This window comes from Miniopterus natalensis, chromosome 18 (assembly GCF_054644295.1).
Source record: "Miniopterus natalensis isolate mMinNat1 chromosome 18, mMinNat1.hap1, whole genome shotgun sequence".
Lineage (NCBI taxonomy): Eukaryota > Metazoa > Chordata > Mammalia > Chiroptera > Miniopteridae > Miniopterus > Miniopterus natalensis.
In genome coordinates, this window is record NC_142098.1 from 34,909,669 (window position 1) to 34,929,066 (window position 19,398).

General features: G+C 52.8%; 1 protein-coding gene and 1 pseudogene across 2 annotated transcripts; one reads left to right on the plus strand and one right to left on the minus strand.

Annotated features, from left to right (window-relative positions):
- Positions 1–642: 642 nt before the first annotated feature.
- On the minus strand, positions 643–18,781 carry NUMBL (NUMB like endocytic adaptor protein). 2 transcript variants are annotated; one of them, XM_087826709.1, is made up of 10 exons: positions 18,758–18,781; positions 15,235–15,319; positions 14,225–14,364; positions 13,051–13,125; positions 12,895–12,969; positions 11,455–11,595; positions 9,155–9,344; positions 5,992–6,297; positions 3,522–3,644; positions 643–2,474 (listed from the first exon to the last, which is right to left on the minus strand). In XM_087826709.1, exons 1-10 carry the CDS (start codon positions 18,779–18,781, stop codon positions 1,849–1,851), a joined length of 1,785 nt encoding a protein of 594 aa, XP_087682835.1. In that variant the 3' UTR covers positions 643–1,848. The 2 variants fall into 2 exon arrangements, with proteins under 2 accessions (XP_087682835.1, XP_087682834.1); XM_087826708.1 differs by having other exon boundaries at positions 12,895–13,125.
- Positions 10,180–10,983, plus strand: LOC148091059 (uncharacterized; annotated as a pseudogene).
- Positions 18,782–19,398: the final 617 nt, after the last annotated feature.

The following is a 19,398-nucleotide window of genomic DNA, read 5'->3' on the forward strand; positions in this document are numbered from 1 at the left end:
TTGCCTCTGCCCTGTGCTGGCACACAGGTGACCAGGAGAGCCCCAGTCCTACCCCTCACTCAGTCCCCGGATGGGTCAGGGCTGGGATGGGGAAACAGGAAGAGCGGCCAGGGCCCTGTAGGATCCTGGCTCAGCCTGAAGGGTCAAAGGTCTTTCTAAACTTTGAATGGACTGTGTTGGGGGGGGCGGAGAATAGAAGAGGGTCCACTTGTAAGAAGAGGCTCCTTGACCCCAGGCCTGAAGGACACGCGGCATTCTCTGGGAGCAGGAGCAGCGTCAGGAAAGGGTGTTCTAGGCAGAGGGAGCAGCATCTGCAAAGGCTTGGGGATGAGAAACTGTGGCTCCTTTCTGGCAGAGTCCTTTGCTTCCTTCCTGGGGATCCCCTTGGTGCCCTGGCACCTGTCCCCTAGTCGAGGATCTGCAGCTGAGTGATGGGCTGTAATGCAGACTCCTGAGGGCAGTCCCCAGGCTTGTTCCCTCACAGCCAGGTGGCTTAATGACTGGCCTTCAGATTGGTATGAATCCGGCTCCCCCACTAATCAGGTGTGTGACCTGGAGTGAGTGACTCAACTTCCCCATCCATCACATGGGGATATAACATTGGGTTTCACCAAATCAATCACCTCATTTTGAAGAGCTATAAAGAGTTAAGCATATAATTTATATATTACATATTGAAAAATACATAACTCGTAGATTATATCAAGGGGCACAAGAAACAAGACAGACTTGAAAACATGCTGCCACATCAGATGACACTTTGGCCTCAGTCACAGAGAATACAACTGATGACAAAGGAATTAGCCTGCTCAAAGATATGCTATTCCAAGCCTCATTATTTGAAGGGATTTTAATACTAAACTTATTAGCAGCAGATTAGAATTTTAATTCCTTGGTTCAAAATCTGTGAGAATCAGAAATGGGGTGATTAATTTTGGGCACCCTTTGCTACTCACCTCTGCAGTACCAGGTCAGCTGTTACCTGCTGCTAGTTCTGACCAGGGTATTATGCAGGGAGACCCCCCTGCCTTAGGGGATGAATCAGGAAGAAAGGCTGTGTGACCTCACCCCCCCAACACACACCCTGCTTTCCTGAGGGGCACCATTATACCCTTCCTTTATTGGCTGTCCTGGTATAATACAAATATGCAAGTTTAGATACAAAAAAATCTGGAAATAAAAGATAGAAAAGTACCCGCCAGGCACCCCGCCCCCTTCCTCTGGACCCCTCCCCAGCGGGCACCAACGTGAGGTAACTTAGCATCTCCTCCTTCCCCCTACCCCACTTCCTGGGCCCCCAACTTGGCCCCTGCCCCCAAGAGACCTTGGCCCAGGGAGGATGTTGGCCCCCGAGGGGAGGAGTAATAGGGGTGAGCACAGCATTGGCAGTGAACGCAGCGGGTGGGCAGAGGGAAGCCCTTTGCTTGTGCTGTGTATGGGGGGGGAGACCCGTGTGGGGCCCAGGCGAGCCCCTAAATGGGTATCCCTCCCCCATCCCACCCAACACTGGGAGGTGGAAGGTCAACAACAGAAACTGGAAAATGTAGCTTTAACCGAGGGCACTCAGTGGGACTGCAGCCACCCCCGTCTGGGGAGTAAGGAGCGTTGCCAGCCTAAGCCTGGCAGTAAAACAGGACCCTTAGCCAGGCTGGGTCCGCCCCTGAGTTCCATCCTATGGCGGCCTGGGTGTCACAATGTTGGTTCTATAGTGGTTGTCGGGGGAGTAGAGAGAGGGGTTAGAGGGCTGTTGAGGGGCGCAGCCCCAGGGAGCAGGGTGAGGGGACAGCTGGGCCTCCACTCCCAGGCGGGGGGCACCCGGAGATAATGGGGTAGGCAGGGTGGCTTGGGCTACAGTTCAATCTCGAAGGTCTTTTGCAGGTCGCCCGAGAAGGGGTTAGAAGGCTTCTCTACAGCGGGTTTGCCTTCTAACGCTGCCCACTGGGCCTCAAAGGGGTCCAACTCAGGGGCCGGGGTGGGTGCTGGCTCTGGGGGCCAGGGGGCCCCATTGGGGCGAGGGGGGGCCTGGCCCCCAGGGGCACTGGGCGCAGCAGGGGGCGGGAAGGCTCCAGCTTTTCCCAGCAGTGCAGCAGGTTGGGGCTGGAGCTGGGCGGCTGAGCAGAAGGCATTGGCCACCATCTGTGAGGGTGTGATGCCCACCACGGGCACGCGGGGCATGGGCGGGTAGCCCAAGCCTGGGTAGGTGGGCACAAAAGGGGGCTGCATGTGTGGGGGCGGCAGAAACAGGGCCATCTGGGCAGGTGCAGCATCGAAGGGCCCCAAGGGGGCGGGGAAGGGCTGCAGGGGAGGGGGTACGGCAGGCACCGAGGACACTTGCTGCTGCTGCTGCTGCTGCTGGGCTTTGGCCACCTGGGACACCTCTTCCAGCCACCGCTCGGCCTCCGAAGGGGTCCGCTTGTGCCCAGGCTGGAAGGCAGCTGCTGGGGACACCGAGGGCTCGCCCCAAGCAGAAGTCCCTGGACAGAGGAGGGGGCAGGTGAGGGCAAGGGCTGCAACGGAAGAACCTGAGGCTGGCATCAGGCTCTGCAACCAGCCCGAATCCATCCTGGACCAGTTGATGGTTCTGCGGTGCTAGGAAAATACAGTTCTGAGAGTCTAAGGCCCCGAGACGAAAAGCCATAGGTGGGACTGACAGTCACCCAGGCCGGCTTCGCTTCTGATGGGTCAGTGCCAAACCTGTTATTAACTCTCTTTAGCATCACCCTTGGTTCTAATATTCTGAGAATGTTTTGTTTTAGGAGGCTAAGATTCTAAGGCTCCATAGGTCTTTCTCAGGCTGTACTATCCTACAGTAATGAGTGAGGTTTCACGCTTTTAAGTTTCTGTTTTCTAAGATTCTAGAGCTTTAAATTTACATTGTTTGCGAGTCTAAGGTGCTCCCGCATTTCTAATGATAAGGCCATGCCCCTGAGGTGACTCCACAGCCTGCTTCTCAGAGAGCACCCTGCACCTTTCTGAAGCTGTGAGACTTCCAAGGTTTCATGGCTCCAAATCTGTTAGATTCGAGTACCCTGTGATCTAAGGCTATATGTTTCTGAATTTTATTATTCTAAGGAAGGTTTAAAAATGATCCCATGGGGCCCTGGCCGGGTGGCTCAGTTGGTTGGAGCATCACCCCATACACCAGAAAGTTACGGGTTTGATTCCCGGTTAGGGCACATACCTAGGTTTCGAGTTCCATCCTCCCCCCGTCGGGCTGTGTATGGGAGGCAACTGATTGATGTTTCTCTCACTCTCTCCCTCCCTCCCTTTCCCTTCCTCTCTCTCTAAAATCTAAAAAGATATCCTAGGATGAAGATTTTAAAAAAAAAAGATCCCATAGTTCTAAGGAGATCTCATAGCTGTAAGATGACCAATGGGTCTAAGATGACCCCATAGTTCTATGACTCATGGTCCTAAGCCTGTGGGATTCCAAGATTCCTGGAGTCCCTGAGGTAGCTTTGAATGGAGCAGGAGAGTGCAGGAGGGGCACTGCAGTGCCACCAGGGAAGGGCTGGGCTCACCCATTGAGGCAGGTGGTGGCCCTGGTGCTGCTGCGCCAGCACTGGCGAAAGACGAGCTGATCTGTGTGCACAGAGCGTTGATGCTGTCGCTGTCACCGGCACCAGGAGGCTCCATCTCGGGCACTGGGAAGTCAGGGAAAGGCAGAGGTCAGTGAATAGGCGCAGACCCTGTTCTTGACCCCTTTGCCCTCAGGTGGCCTTCTCACATAAGGTGTGTGGGTTGGTGGGTCCACTCTGAAGTAACTCAGTGGCCATGGTCACAAAAATGATAACTCTGTGCATATGTGTGTGACATCTGAGTGGTACAAGTGGTGTGTGACACTGGTGTAGAGGAGAGACTGTTTCATGATGTGACAGCTGTTGGACCCGCAAACCAGGTCCTGGCCAGAACAGAGATGGCTTCCTATAAATCCCCTCGGAGACTGTTTCCTGTGCCCCAGGCGTGCTGGTTCCTGGATCAGGTCATCGCGCCAGTACCCCTTCCATGCTGCCCTGTCCTAATGACCCCTTAGCTCCTGCCATGTGGCAGGGAGGCTATCCATGTGGTCTTGCCGCTGCCCAAGACGTGCCTCGTATGTAAGTTCCCTGAATAAACTCTTGATGTAATGGTGGAGTCGTCAGCCCCTTTCTCGGGCCTCTCAGCCCTGGGAAATTTTCCCAATTGGATGGCGGAAAGTCACAGAGACTCCCCAAATTAAGGAGGACATGTCGGTAGCCACAAACCGGAAGAAATATGGAATGTTTAAAAACATATATTGGCCTGGCCAGTGGGGCTCAGCAGTTGAGCATCGACCTATGATTCAGGAGATTGAGGTTCGATTCCCGGTCAGGGACATGCCTGGGTTTCGGGCTCTCTCTCTCTCCCCCTCTCTCTTCCTCTCTCTGAAGTAAAAAAATATATATTTAAAAAAAGAAAAGAACATATGTTAATTTAAAAAATATATTTAACCACAAAGATGGCAAGAGCATTGGCCAGTCAGAATGGATTTTGGCTACCCTGTTTTTCACTGGTGGGGATCATTTATCCTGCTTTGGGTAGCAAAGTGGGGCCCTGTCCACCCTGGCCTCTATAACATATATCACAGGGGCAGAGATGCACGTGTGCCAAGAAGGCAGTGAGCAGGTGTGGGGGCCTCATGAGCACTTGGGATGCGCAAAAGTACCATCTGAATAAACAGAGGACCGCCAAGTGTGGTGTGTGACAAGTGTCTGTGACATCTCAGCAAGCATCTGTGTCTAAGGGAGCCTGTGATGTTCCAATGAGCATGAGAAAGAAACTAACTGGAGGAGTCAGCAGGTGTGACGTGGGGGTGCACAGGTGGGAGGTACATGGCTTCCAGGTCAATCACGTGATGACTGTGTGTGTTAGTCCAAATGAGGGTGCAGCTTCTGAGGATATGGTATCTGAGTGTGACAAATCCAGGTGCATGGTGACCTGATTGTGATTCCCAGGTGCGAGCCAGTCCACTTGTGTGATGTATGAATGTGTTGGCAAGTGCTTATGATCTGCACATGTGACTTCCAAGCCTGCGTGAATTAGGGTGTGTAGTCTGTGAGTGTGTGTAAATCTGGGTGTGTCATTTCTGGCTCTGTGCTTTCTAGGTGTGTGGAACTGCAACATTTGATTGTGCACCTTCTAAGTGTGTGTGATTTTGGTGTGCACTTGACTAAGTGTGTGACTACAGAGTGTGTGTGACACCTGCAGCAGACTGTGACATCTGTGAGAGTCAGTGATTTTGTGTGGCAAGTCACATCCAAGCAAGTGAGCAACTGGCTACAGGAGCCTGAGGCTTCCAAATAAAGCCCGGGGAGCCTGCTGCCTCTGGGGAGCATGTGTGACAGCCCTGGGGGGTGCGCATAATGTCAGGTTGCAAGAGGACAGCAAAAAAGGGATGCTCAGGATACGGAGTGAATGCCCATCATTCTCAACAAGTGCTGGCATCTGCTCGGCAGTCACCTTCTGGAGTAGCCCAGCCTCCTGGATACAGATCAACACCTCCCACACGGGTCCCCAAGGCCATGATAAGTAGGTGTCTCAGATTAGGTGTCTGGAGGCAGGAGAGCAGGCCAGGCCGCATGGTTCGCTGACAGCTGGGAGGAAAGGCAGCCCTCCTGCCTGTCTCCCTTGGGTAAAACTACCGAGCCACCTCTCCTCTCCTTTCCCATTGCAGATGCTCCTTTAGATCATGACGTATGCCACCTCTCGCCTTTCCCTACCACAGCAGACATTGCTAAGTGATCATGATTTGTGCCACCTTTCTTTTATCCTCTGTCCATAGCAGACGTTGCTAATCGATCATGATTTCTCCCACTTCTCCATTCTGCCTCGCCAGCAGCAGACACTGCTAATTGATCACAGTGTGTCCACCTCTCTCACCCCTGCGCGCGGTAGGCGTGTGGTCAGTCACGGTGCCTACCGCCTGTTCTCCGTCCGGCGCGCACGGACACCGGGCTCGCCCGCGGGGCTCACCTGTGCTCTTCACCTGGAAGTCGGTGCGGCGCTGCAGCGTGGACGGCAGCTCGTTCAGCCGCAGGCTCAGCTGCCGTTTGAAAGGCGAGTTCTTCTGGCTGAGTGCTGGGAACCCACGGAAGGAGCCCTGGCGAACCAGCTGCTCCAGGGGGGCATGGCGACGGGGGATGGCAGCTGCAGGGGTGCCTGCAGCCACTGGGGTACCTGCCTCGCCCTTCTCACCAGGGGATGTGGTGGCTGGTGTGGGGGAAACGTGCCCAGGCTGCGCAGGGCCGGGAGCTGCAGTGGGGGCAGCTGCTGCCTCTGCTGGAGACGGGGAGACAGGCGGTTAGATACCTCACCTCGGCACTTGAGGCCTCTCCCACCTGGTCTCCTTAGTCATCCCCAAGGCTGCCTTCCTCACCCAATGTATCCTGCCCTCAAGACAGGCTGCTTAGGGCCCTGCATGTCCCTCACTCCCACCCAAGTCAAGACCACTTTACCCAGGAGGCCACTGAGGAATTGTCCCCCAACCTGACCTCCTGTGTCTTTCTAGCTTTCTGCCACCGATCTGTTTTCTCTGCTGTTTCCCATTTTCCCTTTGAGACCTTCTGTCTCCTTTTCTGACTAATTTAATGGACACTTATTTGGTGCATGATGAATGTATCAGGCCTCGTTCCAAGTGCTTTGCGGTTATTAACTCATTCAATCTTCACAAACACCCACTGAGGTCAATGCTACCAGTATCCTCATTTTACAGGTGTGGAAACTGAGGCCTAGCAATGGTAAATGACTTGCCCAAGCCACAGTGCTAGCAAGAGGCAGGCTGGCTCTGGAGTTGGTGGTCCAAACAATTACCCTAACCTGCCTCTCTCTCCCTCTGGCATGGGCTCTCCATGTCACGCTATCTTCGTCTGTCATTCTGTCTTCCCTCTCTCTGTCTCTGTACCTCCCACCACTCTTCCCACCTCAACTACCTCCTCCCTTCCTCCAGTTGCTACCCATACTCCTACACCTGGCATGGCACACTTCTTGCTCTGAGGAGCTTTCCAGATCTTTCCAGCCCCTTGGCCTGGGCTCCCTCCACTCTGAGACTGTCCTCTTTCCCCTGAGGGACACCTGTCTTCCCACTCAGCCCAAAGAGTGCTCTTCAATGGCCAGGTCCCCTCACCCCTGCCAATACACAAACACCCCCCCTCCAATCAGGGCCTCACCCTCCTGCAGCCTGAATGCCAGGGAGATTAAACTCAGTCCCAGAGAGGGCAGGGAGGTCACCCGGCATTTCTGCTCCCATCTTCCAGGTTGAGGCAGTGAGGCTCTCACCCAGCCTTGGCCCCAGGCAGCGGAAACAGCCTGGGACAGGTTGGAACCAGGAAACCACCTCTACTCCGCCACCCCTTTCACTGTGTGACCTCAGGAAGTCCCCTTGGCTCTCTGGGCTCCAGCTTCGGAACTGTAAACCTGAGATAAACATCCCTCTGCTGCACCCCACCCCTCACCCAGGGCCCCCAGAGAGGTTCAGTGAGGGAGTAAATGTTCCATGCTTTGTAACTTTGTAATCTGACAAAAGCTTCATAAACAACTTCCCAGAAGGCCCACGGCTCCCCTGCAAACCTAGAAAGCTCTCTTTGTACAAGTGCAGTATCTCAGGACAAATGTAGTGCCTTGAGACTGTGACTCGGCCGGTGGGATATGTTGGGCAAATCATAATGCTCTCTGTAAACTCTCATTTTGCTGTGCAGGCTGGAAAGCGCTTTCTACAGTGCAAAGTACCCGGAGGCTATAATATCCTTGGGAAACAGCAAAACCCTCTGCAACCTCTAAAGCATAGGGCAACAGTCTTTGAAACTTCTAATCTCCTATATTAACAGTAAAGAAGTCTCTGTAAACTGTGAAGGGCTGTGTGTGTACTCAGTGTGCTCTTTGTAAACAATAAAACCAAAAGACCAGGCCCTTTGCTGACTTCACTTTTCCATGCTTTGCCCATGGAAAATTCTCTGCAGGTTTTCATAGATGATGCAAAGAAAAATACTCTGTGAGCTGTGATGAAGTTAATTTGTAAAGAAGTTTATAAATGGTCATGTAGTTTATATATAACATACTTTGTAAACTCTAATATTCTAGTAAGTGATAAAAAGTTGTTTTCCTAACTTTTCAGTTCGAAATATTTTAAACTTACAGGAATGATGTAATAACGAGCCAGCAGGTTCTCTTACCATATGGTCCCCAGTGTTAACATGTTACCATATTTGCTCTCTCCCTCCTACCATAATTTCTTTCCTACCATTTAAGAGTAACTTGCAGGCAATTTAACCCCAAACCTTCAGCATGTACCTCAGAAGAACAAGGACGGTCCCCTACACAACCACAGTATCATGTCTCACTTGGGGAACTGAACACGGGTACGATGCCATTAGCCAATCTACAGTCCAGATTCCAGTTTCCCCAACTGTCCCGATTGTGTCCTTCATAGATGCTCTTTTATATATATATATGCAGGACCACACACTGAATTTGTTAATATGCCTCAAATCTCTTTAGTCTCCTTTAATCTGATACAGTTCCTAGTGGTAAATTCTTTGTCAATCTCAAGCAGTGTTTTCCAAAAATTTAAAAACTAGAATCCACAGAAAAGAAAAATTCAATTACATTGTGACTTAGCACATAATACCCTTATGTTGAAAAAAAAAAATTTGGGGAACTTACGTAGGTATTTGCCATTCACCTAGAATGTTGGAGCCTAGCAGATAGTTTTCAAACTTTCCTGATGGCAACCCAGAGCAAGAAATACATTTACACGGTAACCCATTCCACACACACACACAAACACACACATGCAAACAGATACTGAAGTAAAACTATCATTAAGCTATACCTCCCTTACTACATCTGATTACTCTGGTATTTTCTATTTCATTTTTCGAACACAGTTGGAAAAGCCCAGGAACCTCCCCAAGCTTGCAGGTGACAGAGCACTCTGTGAGCTTTGCTGGGATTTGTGGTCTACAGAATATTGCCCAAAGAACTCCTTAAACTAAAGCAAGCTTAAAAAACTGTAACCAAATGTTGTGGTTGGTGCTCTGCTTTGTAAACTGTAGAGCCCCTGTGCCTCTGCAGCTTTCCCTGCAAACCGGCTCGCCCGCCCGGGGCCCACTGCCCAGCCCCGCTCTCGGGTAGCGCGCACCTTTCTTTTTGTCGGCGGCCTCTCGCTCAGCGGGCCGCCCGCCCCCGGACAGGCGGAAGGAGCCTTCGCGGGCGAAGCTGGTGCGGCTGGCGTCGAAGGTGGCTGTCACCCCGCATTCCTTCTCTCGCCGCTGTTTCCGTTCCAGGCAGGCGGCGAAAGCACAGCCCACAGCGTGGCTCAGCCTCTCGCCCTGTGGGAAGAGGTTGGGGAGAGGGTTAGAGACACTGAGTTGTGCAGACTGGACACCAGGAGCCTTGGGTGCCAGCACCTAGGCTCCAGGTGACCCCGGACAATCCCTCTGCCTCTCGAGGCCTCTATGAACACCTGCACCTAGAGGGGTACAAATGACAGCTCTGAGTGAAAAAAGCCGGAAACAAAAGTTCAAGACTATGGAGATTCCTAAAAAAAAAAATCAGCTGCCATGTGGCCCAGAAATTCCACTTCTGGGGGTTTATCTGAAAAAAACCCAAAAACGCTAATTCAAAAATATATCTGCATCCCTATGTTCACTGCAGCATTATTTACAAGAGCCAAGGTAAGGAAGTAACCTAGGTGTCCATCAATAGATGAGTGGATAAATAGGATGTGGTATACAGATACAATGGAACATTACCTGGCCATAAAAAAGAATGAACTCTTGCCATTTGCAATAACATGGATAGACCTAGAGGGCATTATGTTAAGTGAAATAAGTCAGAGAAAGAAAAACTGTACGATTTCACTTATATGTGGAATCTAAAAAACAAAATAGACAAACAAAACAGAAACAGACCTATAGATGCAGAGAAGAAGCTGATGGTTGCCAAAGGGAAGGGGGCTGAGGGGATGGAAATTAAAAAAAGCACACTGCCATATGCCTCCATTTATAGGACGTTCTAAAACAGCCAAAACTAATCTATGATGAAAAAAGTCAGAATAGCGGCTGTTTCTTAGTGGGTGGGGTGGGGAATGACTGGGAAGGGGCAGGGGGGATGCACTGGGGTGGTGGTCATGTAAGCTTGGCAGGGTTTGGGGTTGCACAGGTGCATGCAGTTGTGAAAACTCAGCAAAAGTATACCTAAGGTTTGTGGACAATGTGTGGTTTTTTTCAAAATAAAAAGAGCTTGGGGGCCACTCTGGCTGCTCCACTGGCTGGGTCTCCCTTGGCATCTGACTGCGCTCAGCCCAGCACCACAGGGAAGCAGGGCAACCGCGAGGCCTATGTGATCCCAAGAGCAATGGCCAGATCAAAGGGTTCGATCCAGTTTTCAGGGTCAACGATCCCAGATTAATGACCGCAGCTGACCAAGGCCTACCCAGGAAGAAGTGACAGAAATATAAAAAACAAAAAGGCTCCAAGGCATTGGCTGACTTTGAAGAAAAAAAATGAATGAGATCTAGAAGAAAGACCTAAAAAAAAACACAGGGAGAAACTATTAAGTGGAAGTGGGAGCTCATCCAAAAAAAGACAGCAAGGAAAAAGAGAAGAAGAAATCCAGCAGGTATTCTCTTCAGGCTCGGGTTCTTCCATCACTTTAGATGATGGAAGAGGAACCATTCACACAAACCTGCAGAAAGCTCCATGTCAGAGGCCGAATCAGGCAGTAAGGAGAGTTTTAAAAAGAAAAAAGTCAAAGGACATTCAGGAATTTGGCAAACGGAGAAAGGCGTGTCCTGAAGGTAAACCTTTCTCACGTGAGCCCTTATTAGAGTCAGATAATATTGGGGAGGCACAAGCCAAAAAGAAGAAAAGCCGCGAGGCCCTTTCCCAGGAAACAGGAGCAAACTTCTATTTCACCGAAAGCACCGGTATCAGAGTTTTCTGCTACAAGCCTCGGAATCCTAACTGAGAATGCTTCTGAGAAGCACCATTTGTTGCTTTCATCTGATTCTCAGAGGGGACCTTGCAGGCAAGATGACTCATGTCTGAGGAGGGCCTGAGGGAGCCTGCTGGGGGCCGGAAACCCCACAACTTGACCTGGGTGGGGCTTATCCATAAGCAAAAATTCATGGAACTGGACGTGGAGTGCATACGACTGTATGTACATGACCCCCAATTAGAAAAGGTAGAGAAACATGAAGAACTGATAAGTAGAGTGATAACCAATGTTTTCCTGAGTGCTTCCTATGTGCCAGGCATCAAATAAATCCTGTGTATTAACCCACTCAAGTCCACAGTAGTCCTCGAAGCTAGGAGCTCTGAGTATGGTCTCTTTTCTGGTGAGGAGAGGTGAGCGGCGTATCTGACTCCACTCGGCATGCCGGGGATGGGGCTGGAATGGGAGAGGAGTCAGCAGACTTTGGGCTCTGGCAATACTCACAGAGTCCTTGAGTGCCAGGAAACAGTGGCAGATCCAGCGGCGGGTGGTCCCATCACGGCAGATGTAAGAGAAGGCCTTGTCCAGGTTGCGGTCAGGAGCACAAAAGGAGACCTTTTCGATGGTCTGGTCCACCAGCAGGTCCTGGGAGTAGTCGAGGAGGCCAGGAGAGGAATGTGAACTGTCATACATTCATTCAACCTTCCCTTAGTGTCTGCTCTCTATCCCATCCTGATTAGGGCAGGCACCCAGGAGTCACTGTGCATCCTGCTGTGTGCCCTGCCGGCATGGGGCTCCCAGTCTAGCGCAGAATCAGGAGAGAGCCCAGAGTCTCAGCCAGGCTGTAATGAGGGAGGCACAGGCAGAGAGGTTATAGGTGGGATGGGGGAGGCACAGGGGCCTGCAGGAGCCAAGAGGAGGTGCCTGATCCAACTTGGGTGTGTAGGAGGTGGAGCCAGGCAAAGCTTCCTGGAGGCAAAAGGCAGGGAACAATATTTCAGGCTGAGCAAACTGCCTGTGTAAAGGTGTCAATACCGTTGACAGTCATTAACCTAACTCTCATCATGTGCTGGCTGTCTCCTCTGGTAGTCTCTGGGCAGGCAGGGAATTAAAAAGTGAACAGACACCAGGTCCTGGCCCCATGGCACTCCTGTCTGGCTGGGTAGACTGACAACAAACACATAACAGCTAACACTCACTGATCCGACCACTTACGGTGTACCAGGTGATAAAGACTAACAGCAGCTTTACGCAGTCAGTCAGGAGGGCCTATGGGAGGAGCTAGGGCTTATGGAAGTTCTCACACTCTATGTAATCACATGAACCCTACATGGGAGAACCCTACAGGAAGAGCTCTGCTTATAATAAAGCTCTATGGCCTGACTCCCTCTTCCCTTCTGTAAATAGCCCTCCATCTCGGCATGCAGGCCAGGGTGCATGTGGCTTGCCATGTCTGCGTGCACCTGGTGGCAACCCTTTCTTTTTCCCGAATAAACCCTTTTCGGTGATGAAACACCTAGTCAATATTATCTTTCAGTCGACAGAGGAACAGCTTTAAATTATGTGATCTACTTTCTCAGGTAATGGTAGGGTCTTTTATTACCCCCATTTTACAGATGACACAATTGAGGCACAGAAGGGTTACGTCTCATATCCAGGGTCACCCAGCTGGTAAGTGGGTGGGCAGGGATCGGAGCCAAGGCAGCTGCTCCACAGCCTGTGCCCTTACCCACTATCTACACCAGCTCACAGACAACCGCAAGACTCAATCCTGAATTAGGGCTGTGAAGCGTGCCAAGATGTCGCAGGAGCACATGGTGTAGTCCAGAAGGTCCCTGAGGGAGGGCCATCCTAGCAGTGGGTGGGAAAGCATCCTCGGCCCCATCGAGCAGGGTGAGGAGAGGGCCCCTTTGGTGCCCTCTCCCACCCCCACGGGCCTCCTACCTTGGTCTTGTCATCCACCACTCGGAGCCCATCGGCTGACACCCACAGGACCGACTTCACAGACTTCCGGCCCATCTGGCGGGGAGGGGAGAATACAGGGCCTGATGAGGGCTGCCTCCGGCCTGACCACCCCCTCCCTGCGTCAGCCCCACTCACCGCTTTCAGCTTCTTCACGGCATCCTCACACACGTGCATCCCCCTGGACTCCTCCACCTCCACGTGGCCCAGGTACTTGGGAGGGAGGAAAGAGGACGAAATAAGCACAGTAATCAATAATTCCGAGTGTCCCCTGGGCAGCTGCGATGCATCACACAATGCCCTAAGCACATCGTATTTAGTAACTCATTTACTCTGCACCTCAACTCTACAAGGTGGGTCCCGCATTCCTATCCCAGATATACAGATGAGACCAAAGCACAGCATGCAGTAGCGATTCCCATCCTGCCTCTAACCCTGGGTCTTAACCTGTCACTGCTGTCCTGCGTGCCAGCATCTGCATCTCTGCGCCTGAGGACTGGCCCCAGCAATGACTGTTGGGAAGTAGGGTACACAGGCCCCAGCTCCTGCCCCTGTGGGTGGGTGGCTCTATTTCCCAGAGTCTCCAGCTACATTAAGCTCAGTTGCCCACAGCTGCAGGTTAGTGACAAACACACCATTGATTGGCTGCCTTTCTTTCCTCCCGTCAGCATTTCCTGCACCACCCAATGGGCATCTCACACTCAAGGTCTGCACCTAGGGGAAGGGACTAAGTTGGGATTTAAACCTGAACCTGCTGTCTCTCTTATAAAAGTGTAGTGCGCATTATAAAGGTCATAGAATGATCTGCAAATGCTATAACATTTTTGTGACCTTCCAGTGCTCTCAGGAAAGTGTGAGCTCCCACAAAATGGGGCGACCCAGGCATGCTATCCCTCAGGTAACATTTTTCTGGTACAAGAGAATGTGTGTAGGTTGTTCTTTAAAAAAAAAAAAAAAAGTTTTTATTGATTTTAGAGAGAGAGTTAAGGGGAGAAAGAGAGAAACATCCATGTGAGAGAGAAACACGGACCGGCTGCCTCCTGCACGCCTCCTACTGGGGGTCAGCCCGCAGCCGCAGCCCGGCCGCGCTCCAAGTGGGTGCCCCACTGGGAATCCAACAGGCCACCTTTCGGTGCCAGAGACGACTGAGCTACACTGGCCAGGGCTCGGTTTTTAATCCCAACTCTGAAGGACGCAGGCAGGGGGGTCACGCCTGGGCAGGCTCTGCAGCTCTTTGTGGACGCGCTGTCTCCGCCACACAGGACAGAATTTCCTGGGCCGGCGCGCGGCCCCTCGCCCCGCGGCCACTCACCCTGACCGGGAAGCTGCACGTGCCCTTGCGCACCGCATCCTCGTCTGCCTGCCACTGGTGCGGGCGCGAGGCCTCGGGCACGTACGCTGGCTTCCGCCGCCGCAGGCTCTGCCGTAACTTGTTCATGGTGCCAGCCCCGTCTGGTGACACAGGACAAGGAGGGGGTCAGAAGCATGGGGCTCAAGGGAGATGGACACAGTACTCAGGGAACACGGGGTGTCCATGTGAGGTGTGGCTATTGTCATTGATGACTGCTGCCTATGACAGTGTATGTGACAGTTACCCAAGAGACCATGTCTATGTCCAAGACTGTGGCTGTTTGTGAGGGTGTGTCTGTGTCAGAGCATGTGATTATTGTAGAGTTGGGTCTATGAGGGTTGTTCTGAGTGTGTGTCAGTACATACCCATGCATCTGTGAGGGCGTGTGAGAACGTGAGGTGGTTGTCTTTGAGAGTTGTTTGTGACTGTTATTTATGAGGATGTGACTGTGAGAACATGGCTGTTGTCTATGAGTGCTGGGTAGTATGTGTGAGACTGTCTGTGTGCAGAAGTGTAGCTCTTTACGAGAGAATGGGTCCACAGGTGCTGTCTGTGAGGCAGTGTCTGCTGGAGAAAGTTTGGTTGTTGTCTATAAAAGTGTGGGCCTGTACATGTTGTCTGGCCAACTACCTGTGTGTAAGACTGTGTCCCTTGAGAATGTGTATCTAAGCTTCAGTATCTGCTTAGTGTCTGTAGTTGCCTGTCTGAGGGAGTCTGGGTGTAGTCTGGGAATGTATCTGTATGTTTGTGACCATGCACTTCTGTGTAGGGAGGTCGATATGTGTCTGAATGTGCCAGTGTGTGTGTGACATAGTCCAGGTGTGTGTGTCTATGCATAAGTTGGGCTTTGATGGTCATTGAGTGTGCAGGGAAGAGGTCTGAGGGTGTCCATTCATGAGTGTGATTAGGACTGTTTGACTGCAGGGACAGTTCCCACTCAGTCCCTGCCCTGTCCCTAGCTGGTCACTCACCTGGCTCCGTCCTGGAGGTTTCAGGGGGCCCCGGGGCCCCACAGGGGGCTGGGGGCAGATGCTGCTCAGGCCTTCTGGGTCCGCCCTGCCCAAGGGACAGAGGAAAAGGTGAGAGGATGGCTTAGGATGGGTGCAGTCCCCTACCTCACCCCCTCTTTGGACATTAGCCAACCTCCCCCTCTATCAGGCTCTCATCAGGGATGAGAGCAACTGGTTGTCATGGCAACTGTTACAAGGGAAATGAGCCACCTGGTTGCATTTTGGGGGCATTTCTTAGGAGCTATCCTGGCCTCAGGAGGCTCTTAGTATTCATAGGGATGGTATGAGGAGGGAGGGGCCTTGCCCTCTAGACACATGTTCAGGGATACACAAACATACAGTCACATGTATGATGCAACTCATGCCTATAGTTGTTCCTAGCACTGGGACACAGCTCTGCACATTTAGTCATACACAAACACAACCCCAACTATACATACCACGTCACACAGACACACCCAAACAGTCACAGCCACTACAAACATCTTGGCACATAGCTGTGTTCACAGATCTACACAGTCTCCACTACAGACATATGTCTACATGCAGATAGTCCCAGCCTGCCTAGGACTGGTCACGTCACAAACTCCTTGTCACGTCACAAACTCCTGGTCACGTCAGCTACTGATACTTGGTCACTGCTGTTTTCTCAGCCACATACAAAGAGCCCAGGCATACCCACCAGAGTGGTGCACTACAGCCACACCCAGTGACAGCTATGCTTCCTCAGGCAGCCACCCAAGATATGTCACAGACCCACTCACGTAGAATCATACCCAGTCACACAGACACAGTCACAGACATAAACACTTGTCATACCTAACTGCTGCTGTGTGTTGACATCTGGTCATGGATGCATGGAAACATACACACACTTGGTCACACCCAGCCACAGCCACATGTGCTTAATCATCTACAGGCACACAGCCACACAGGGACACTCAACCCCTCGAATCAGTCACACCAGCGCACCTTTTTGGTCACACACTGTCACACAACCACACATACCCAGTCATTGGGGCTCACAGTCACTGTGTCAACTAATTTATATGGACAGTCCACCATCCCCAATCACAGACACAGATGGCCACGGCCCACGCATTATAGAGAAACTCGCTTACACACTCAAGACATGTGCACAACCACCCAGAGACAACAATCCCCAAGGATGGCCACACTCAGACATTGCCAGACCACCGATGGTTCAGAGTCACAGCCATACACATTTCAGAAGTGGTTGTGTACGCCAAGTCACACAGCGTCAGTGTCCATATTACCCGGCCACATATCACAGTCACCTAATATCCCATACCCAGCTGTACCCCATCATAGCATCACAGAGAAACACATAGTCTCTCTTCATGCAAACACACAAGTCAAGCAGACAACTGGCAACATACAATCACAGCCCCATGTAGACAGCCAGACACGTAGTATCTCACACATACAGACATCCTACACAATTTCCACTTTACACACCACAAGCACACAGGTGCATGCTCAGAAATGCAGTGACCCAGACAGAGCATTTATAGCTGCGTTGATGCAGAAGACACAGTTCCTGACAGTAACCCTGTCACCAAATCACACATTCAAACACAATCAGTCTGGCACGCACGCAGACACACACATATCAAACAGTCACACAGCTACAGACACACTCTCACAGCCCATGACACAGACGCAAATACAAAGAGTCACCCAGGGTCACAGACATGCAGGTCACACACAAATACAGAAGCCCCAGTCGCCTACATCCCTTCTAACACATATGGACACACCTAGATCCTGAGTCAGACACAGTGAAATAACCCACTATTAATGGTCAGCCAGAGGTTCAGACCCCAAGTCAAGTACATAACCCAAATCACACATTCAGGACTGTAACTACACACAATCAGTATCAACACAGAGCTAGAGGCAATCATTCATACAACCCCCCGTCACACACACTGACATGGCTCTGAACACACAACCAGTCATATAAACATACAAGTCACAGTGCCATCACGTAAACCCAGTCACATAGACACAACGTGGCTGACTTCATATACAATGGCAGTCACACACCCAGTTGCAGGGACTTTGTGTGTCACAGACTCATGTGTGACACAAATATAAAATCGGTCATAGATACAACCACAAACATTCAGTCGTTGGGAGCAGCGCACACTGACAGTCACAGACACAACACCACTTACACACAATCACAACTCCACCCACGTCTTCAGTCAAGCACACACATGCGCAACCCCAGACTCAACACATACACTGTCACATACCCAGTTATAGTTACCAAGGCACACAAACATGGATCACTAAAGATGGAACCACAGACACAACCCCACAGTCACAACCATGCACACACTCAAACATAGACTAAAAAGTACAGGGTTCTTTCTGAGCAGCTGTCATACACACATACACAGTCACACAAATGCTGGGTCACTCACATACACTACTAGACACAACCACAAGCATGAAACACAGACACACGCAGAGGATTCCTCAGTCACCAGCTGTGGCACAGACACACACAGCCAGTCACACAAACACGGGGTCACACTCTTAGCCACCCTCTCGTCGCCTGCTCCCCCTCTTCCCCCCAGGTACCACACACAAAGCCGCCATCACCTCAGACGCTGCAGACAGACACGGCTGCACCCGGTCTCTGGGGGGCCACCCCCCTTCCAGCATGAATCCTGGAGCCTGGGGGGCCTGCCCATTATCCGAGGGTGGGGCCACTCCCAGGCAGCTGGGCAGCCCCAGGGACAAAGGGGGTGGCCCAGGGGACCTGTGACCTGGGACCCTTGACCAAGCGGGGAGGGGAGGGGAATGTGCTTGAAATTTCCCTAATTTTATTCAGGCTGAGGTGGGGGTGGAGTCCCAGGCACTGGGACCTTGTTTTGAGAAGGGGTTGTTCCTGGGACGCCGCCCAAGGATTGGGGCGGCGGGCGGAGATGCTGTGCCCGGGACGCCTCAGAGGCCAGGGGACAGTTCGTGCTTGGAATGCCCCCCACCCCCCAGCCTCGGCTTCTGGGGAAGCTGTGCCCAGGACCCCATCGAGACCTTGCCTAGAGGGTTGTTGTGCTCAGAGACCCCCTCAGGCAGGGAGGAGTGGGGATGGCGTCTGGTCTGGGATCGCCTCCAGGAGGCCTTGGCTTCATCTGGGGGTTGTGTCCCGGACCCATCCCCAAAACCCTGTCTATGGAGTTGTACCGAGAATCTGTCCCCCTGTCCTTGATTTTTCTGAGGGGGAGTTCTGTGTCCGGGATCCCTATATCTAGGGCCTTGGTAAAAGAGGGCCTGTGGCGAGACCCTGTCTCCCAAGCTTTGGCTTGGTGGGGGGCCTGTTCGTGGGCCCCCACCCAGGACGAGCCTTGGCACCCTCTCTCCATCCGGGCGCCGCGGCCGCCTCCCACCCTCCGCCACATCAGCAGCGGCGCCGCCCCCCACCCGAGCCCCACTCTCCCGCCCTTCTCACGCTGGCCGCCGCGCTGCGGGACATCCAGGGCCCGGGCGCCCCCGCCTCCCGCGGTCCCGGCTGGGCCCGGATCCCCGAGTGCTGCTGCTGCGGCGGTGGCGGGGGCGGCGGCGGCTCGCTCAGACGCTGGCAGGCGCCGGAGACCCGCGGACGGAGCGAGATGCACGCGCGCGAGCCAGCTCGGCTCACGGAGATTTCCGATCCGGGGGCGGGGGAGCGCCCCTCCCGCCTCGCCTCCCCGCCCCGGCCCCGCCCACTGGGCCGCCGCCTGCTGGATGCACAGAAAGACCCCGCCCCGGCCCGGCGGCACTAGCCCGGCCCCTTAGCCCCAAGCCACGCCCACACGCAAATATAGCCCCGCCCCCTCCGGCGCGGCCGCCGCCACGCCACGCCCACTGGCCCGTCCCTGACTGAGCGCGCAGCAGCCTCGCGGAGACTTTCCCCCCAGGTCCTTGGAGGCCCCGACTCCCTTCCCCTCCTTGACCACTGACCTCAGATCTCCTTCAGTTCTGATCCGAGAGTTGCTTTGGGAAGCGCCTCACCACCCCACATCCTCAAACCTTCCACTTAACCCCACGGTTTTCCCATCCAGCGGGGGCGGGCAGAAGCGGTGACGAGGCACTTTTTGCAAGGAATGGGAG

Excerpts from the sequence above, each read along its gene's own strand:
- NUMBL (XM_087826708.1), bottom strand. The coding sequence starts at position 18,781 with ATGTCCCGCAGCGCGGCGGCCAGC. Across the intron at positions 15,320-18,757 it reads CCCGCAGCGCGGCGGCCAGC|GGCGGACCCAGAAGGCCTGA; the intron begins GTGAGAAGGGCG and ends TCCCTTGGGCAG. Across the intron at positions 9,345-11,454 it reads TCCTGGCACTCAAGGACTCT|GGCGAGAGGCTGAGCCACGC; the intron begins GTGAGTATTGCC and ends CTCTTCCCACAG.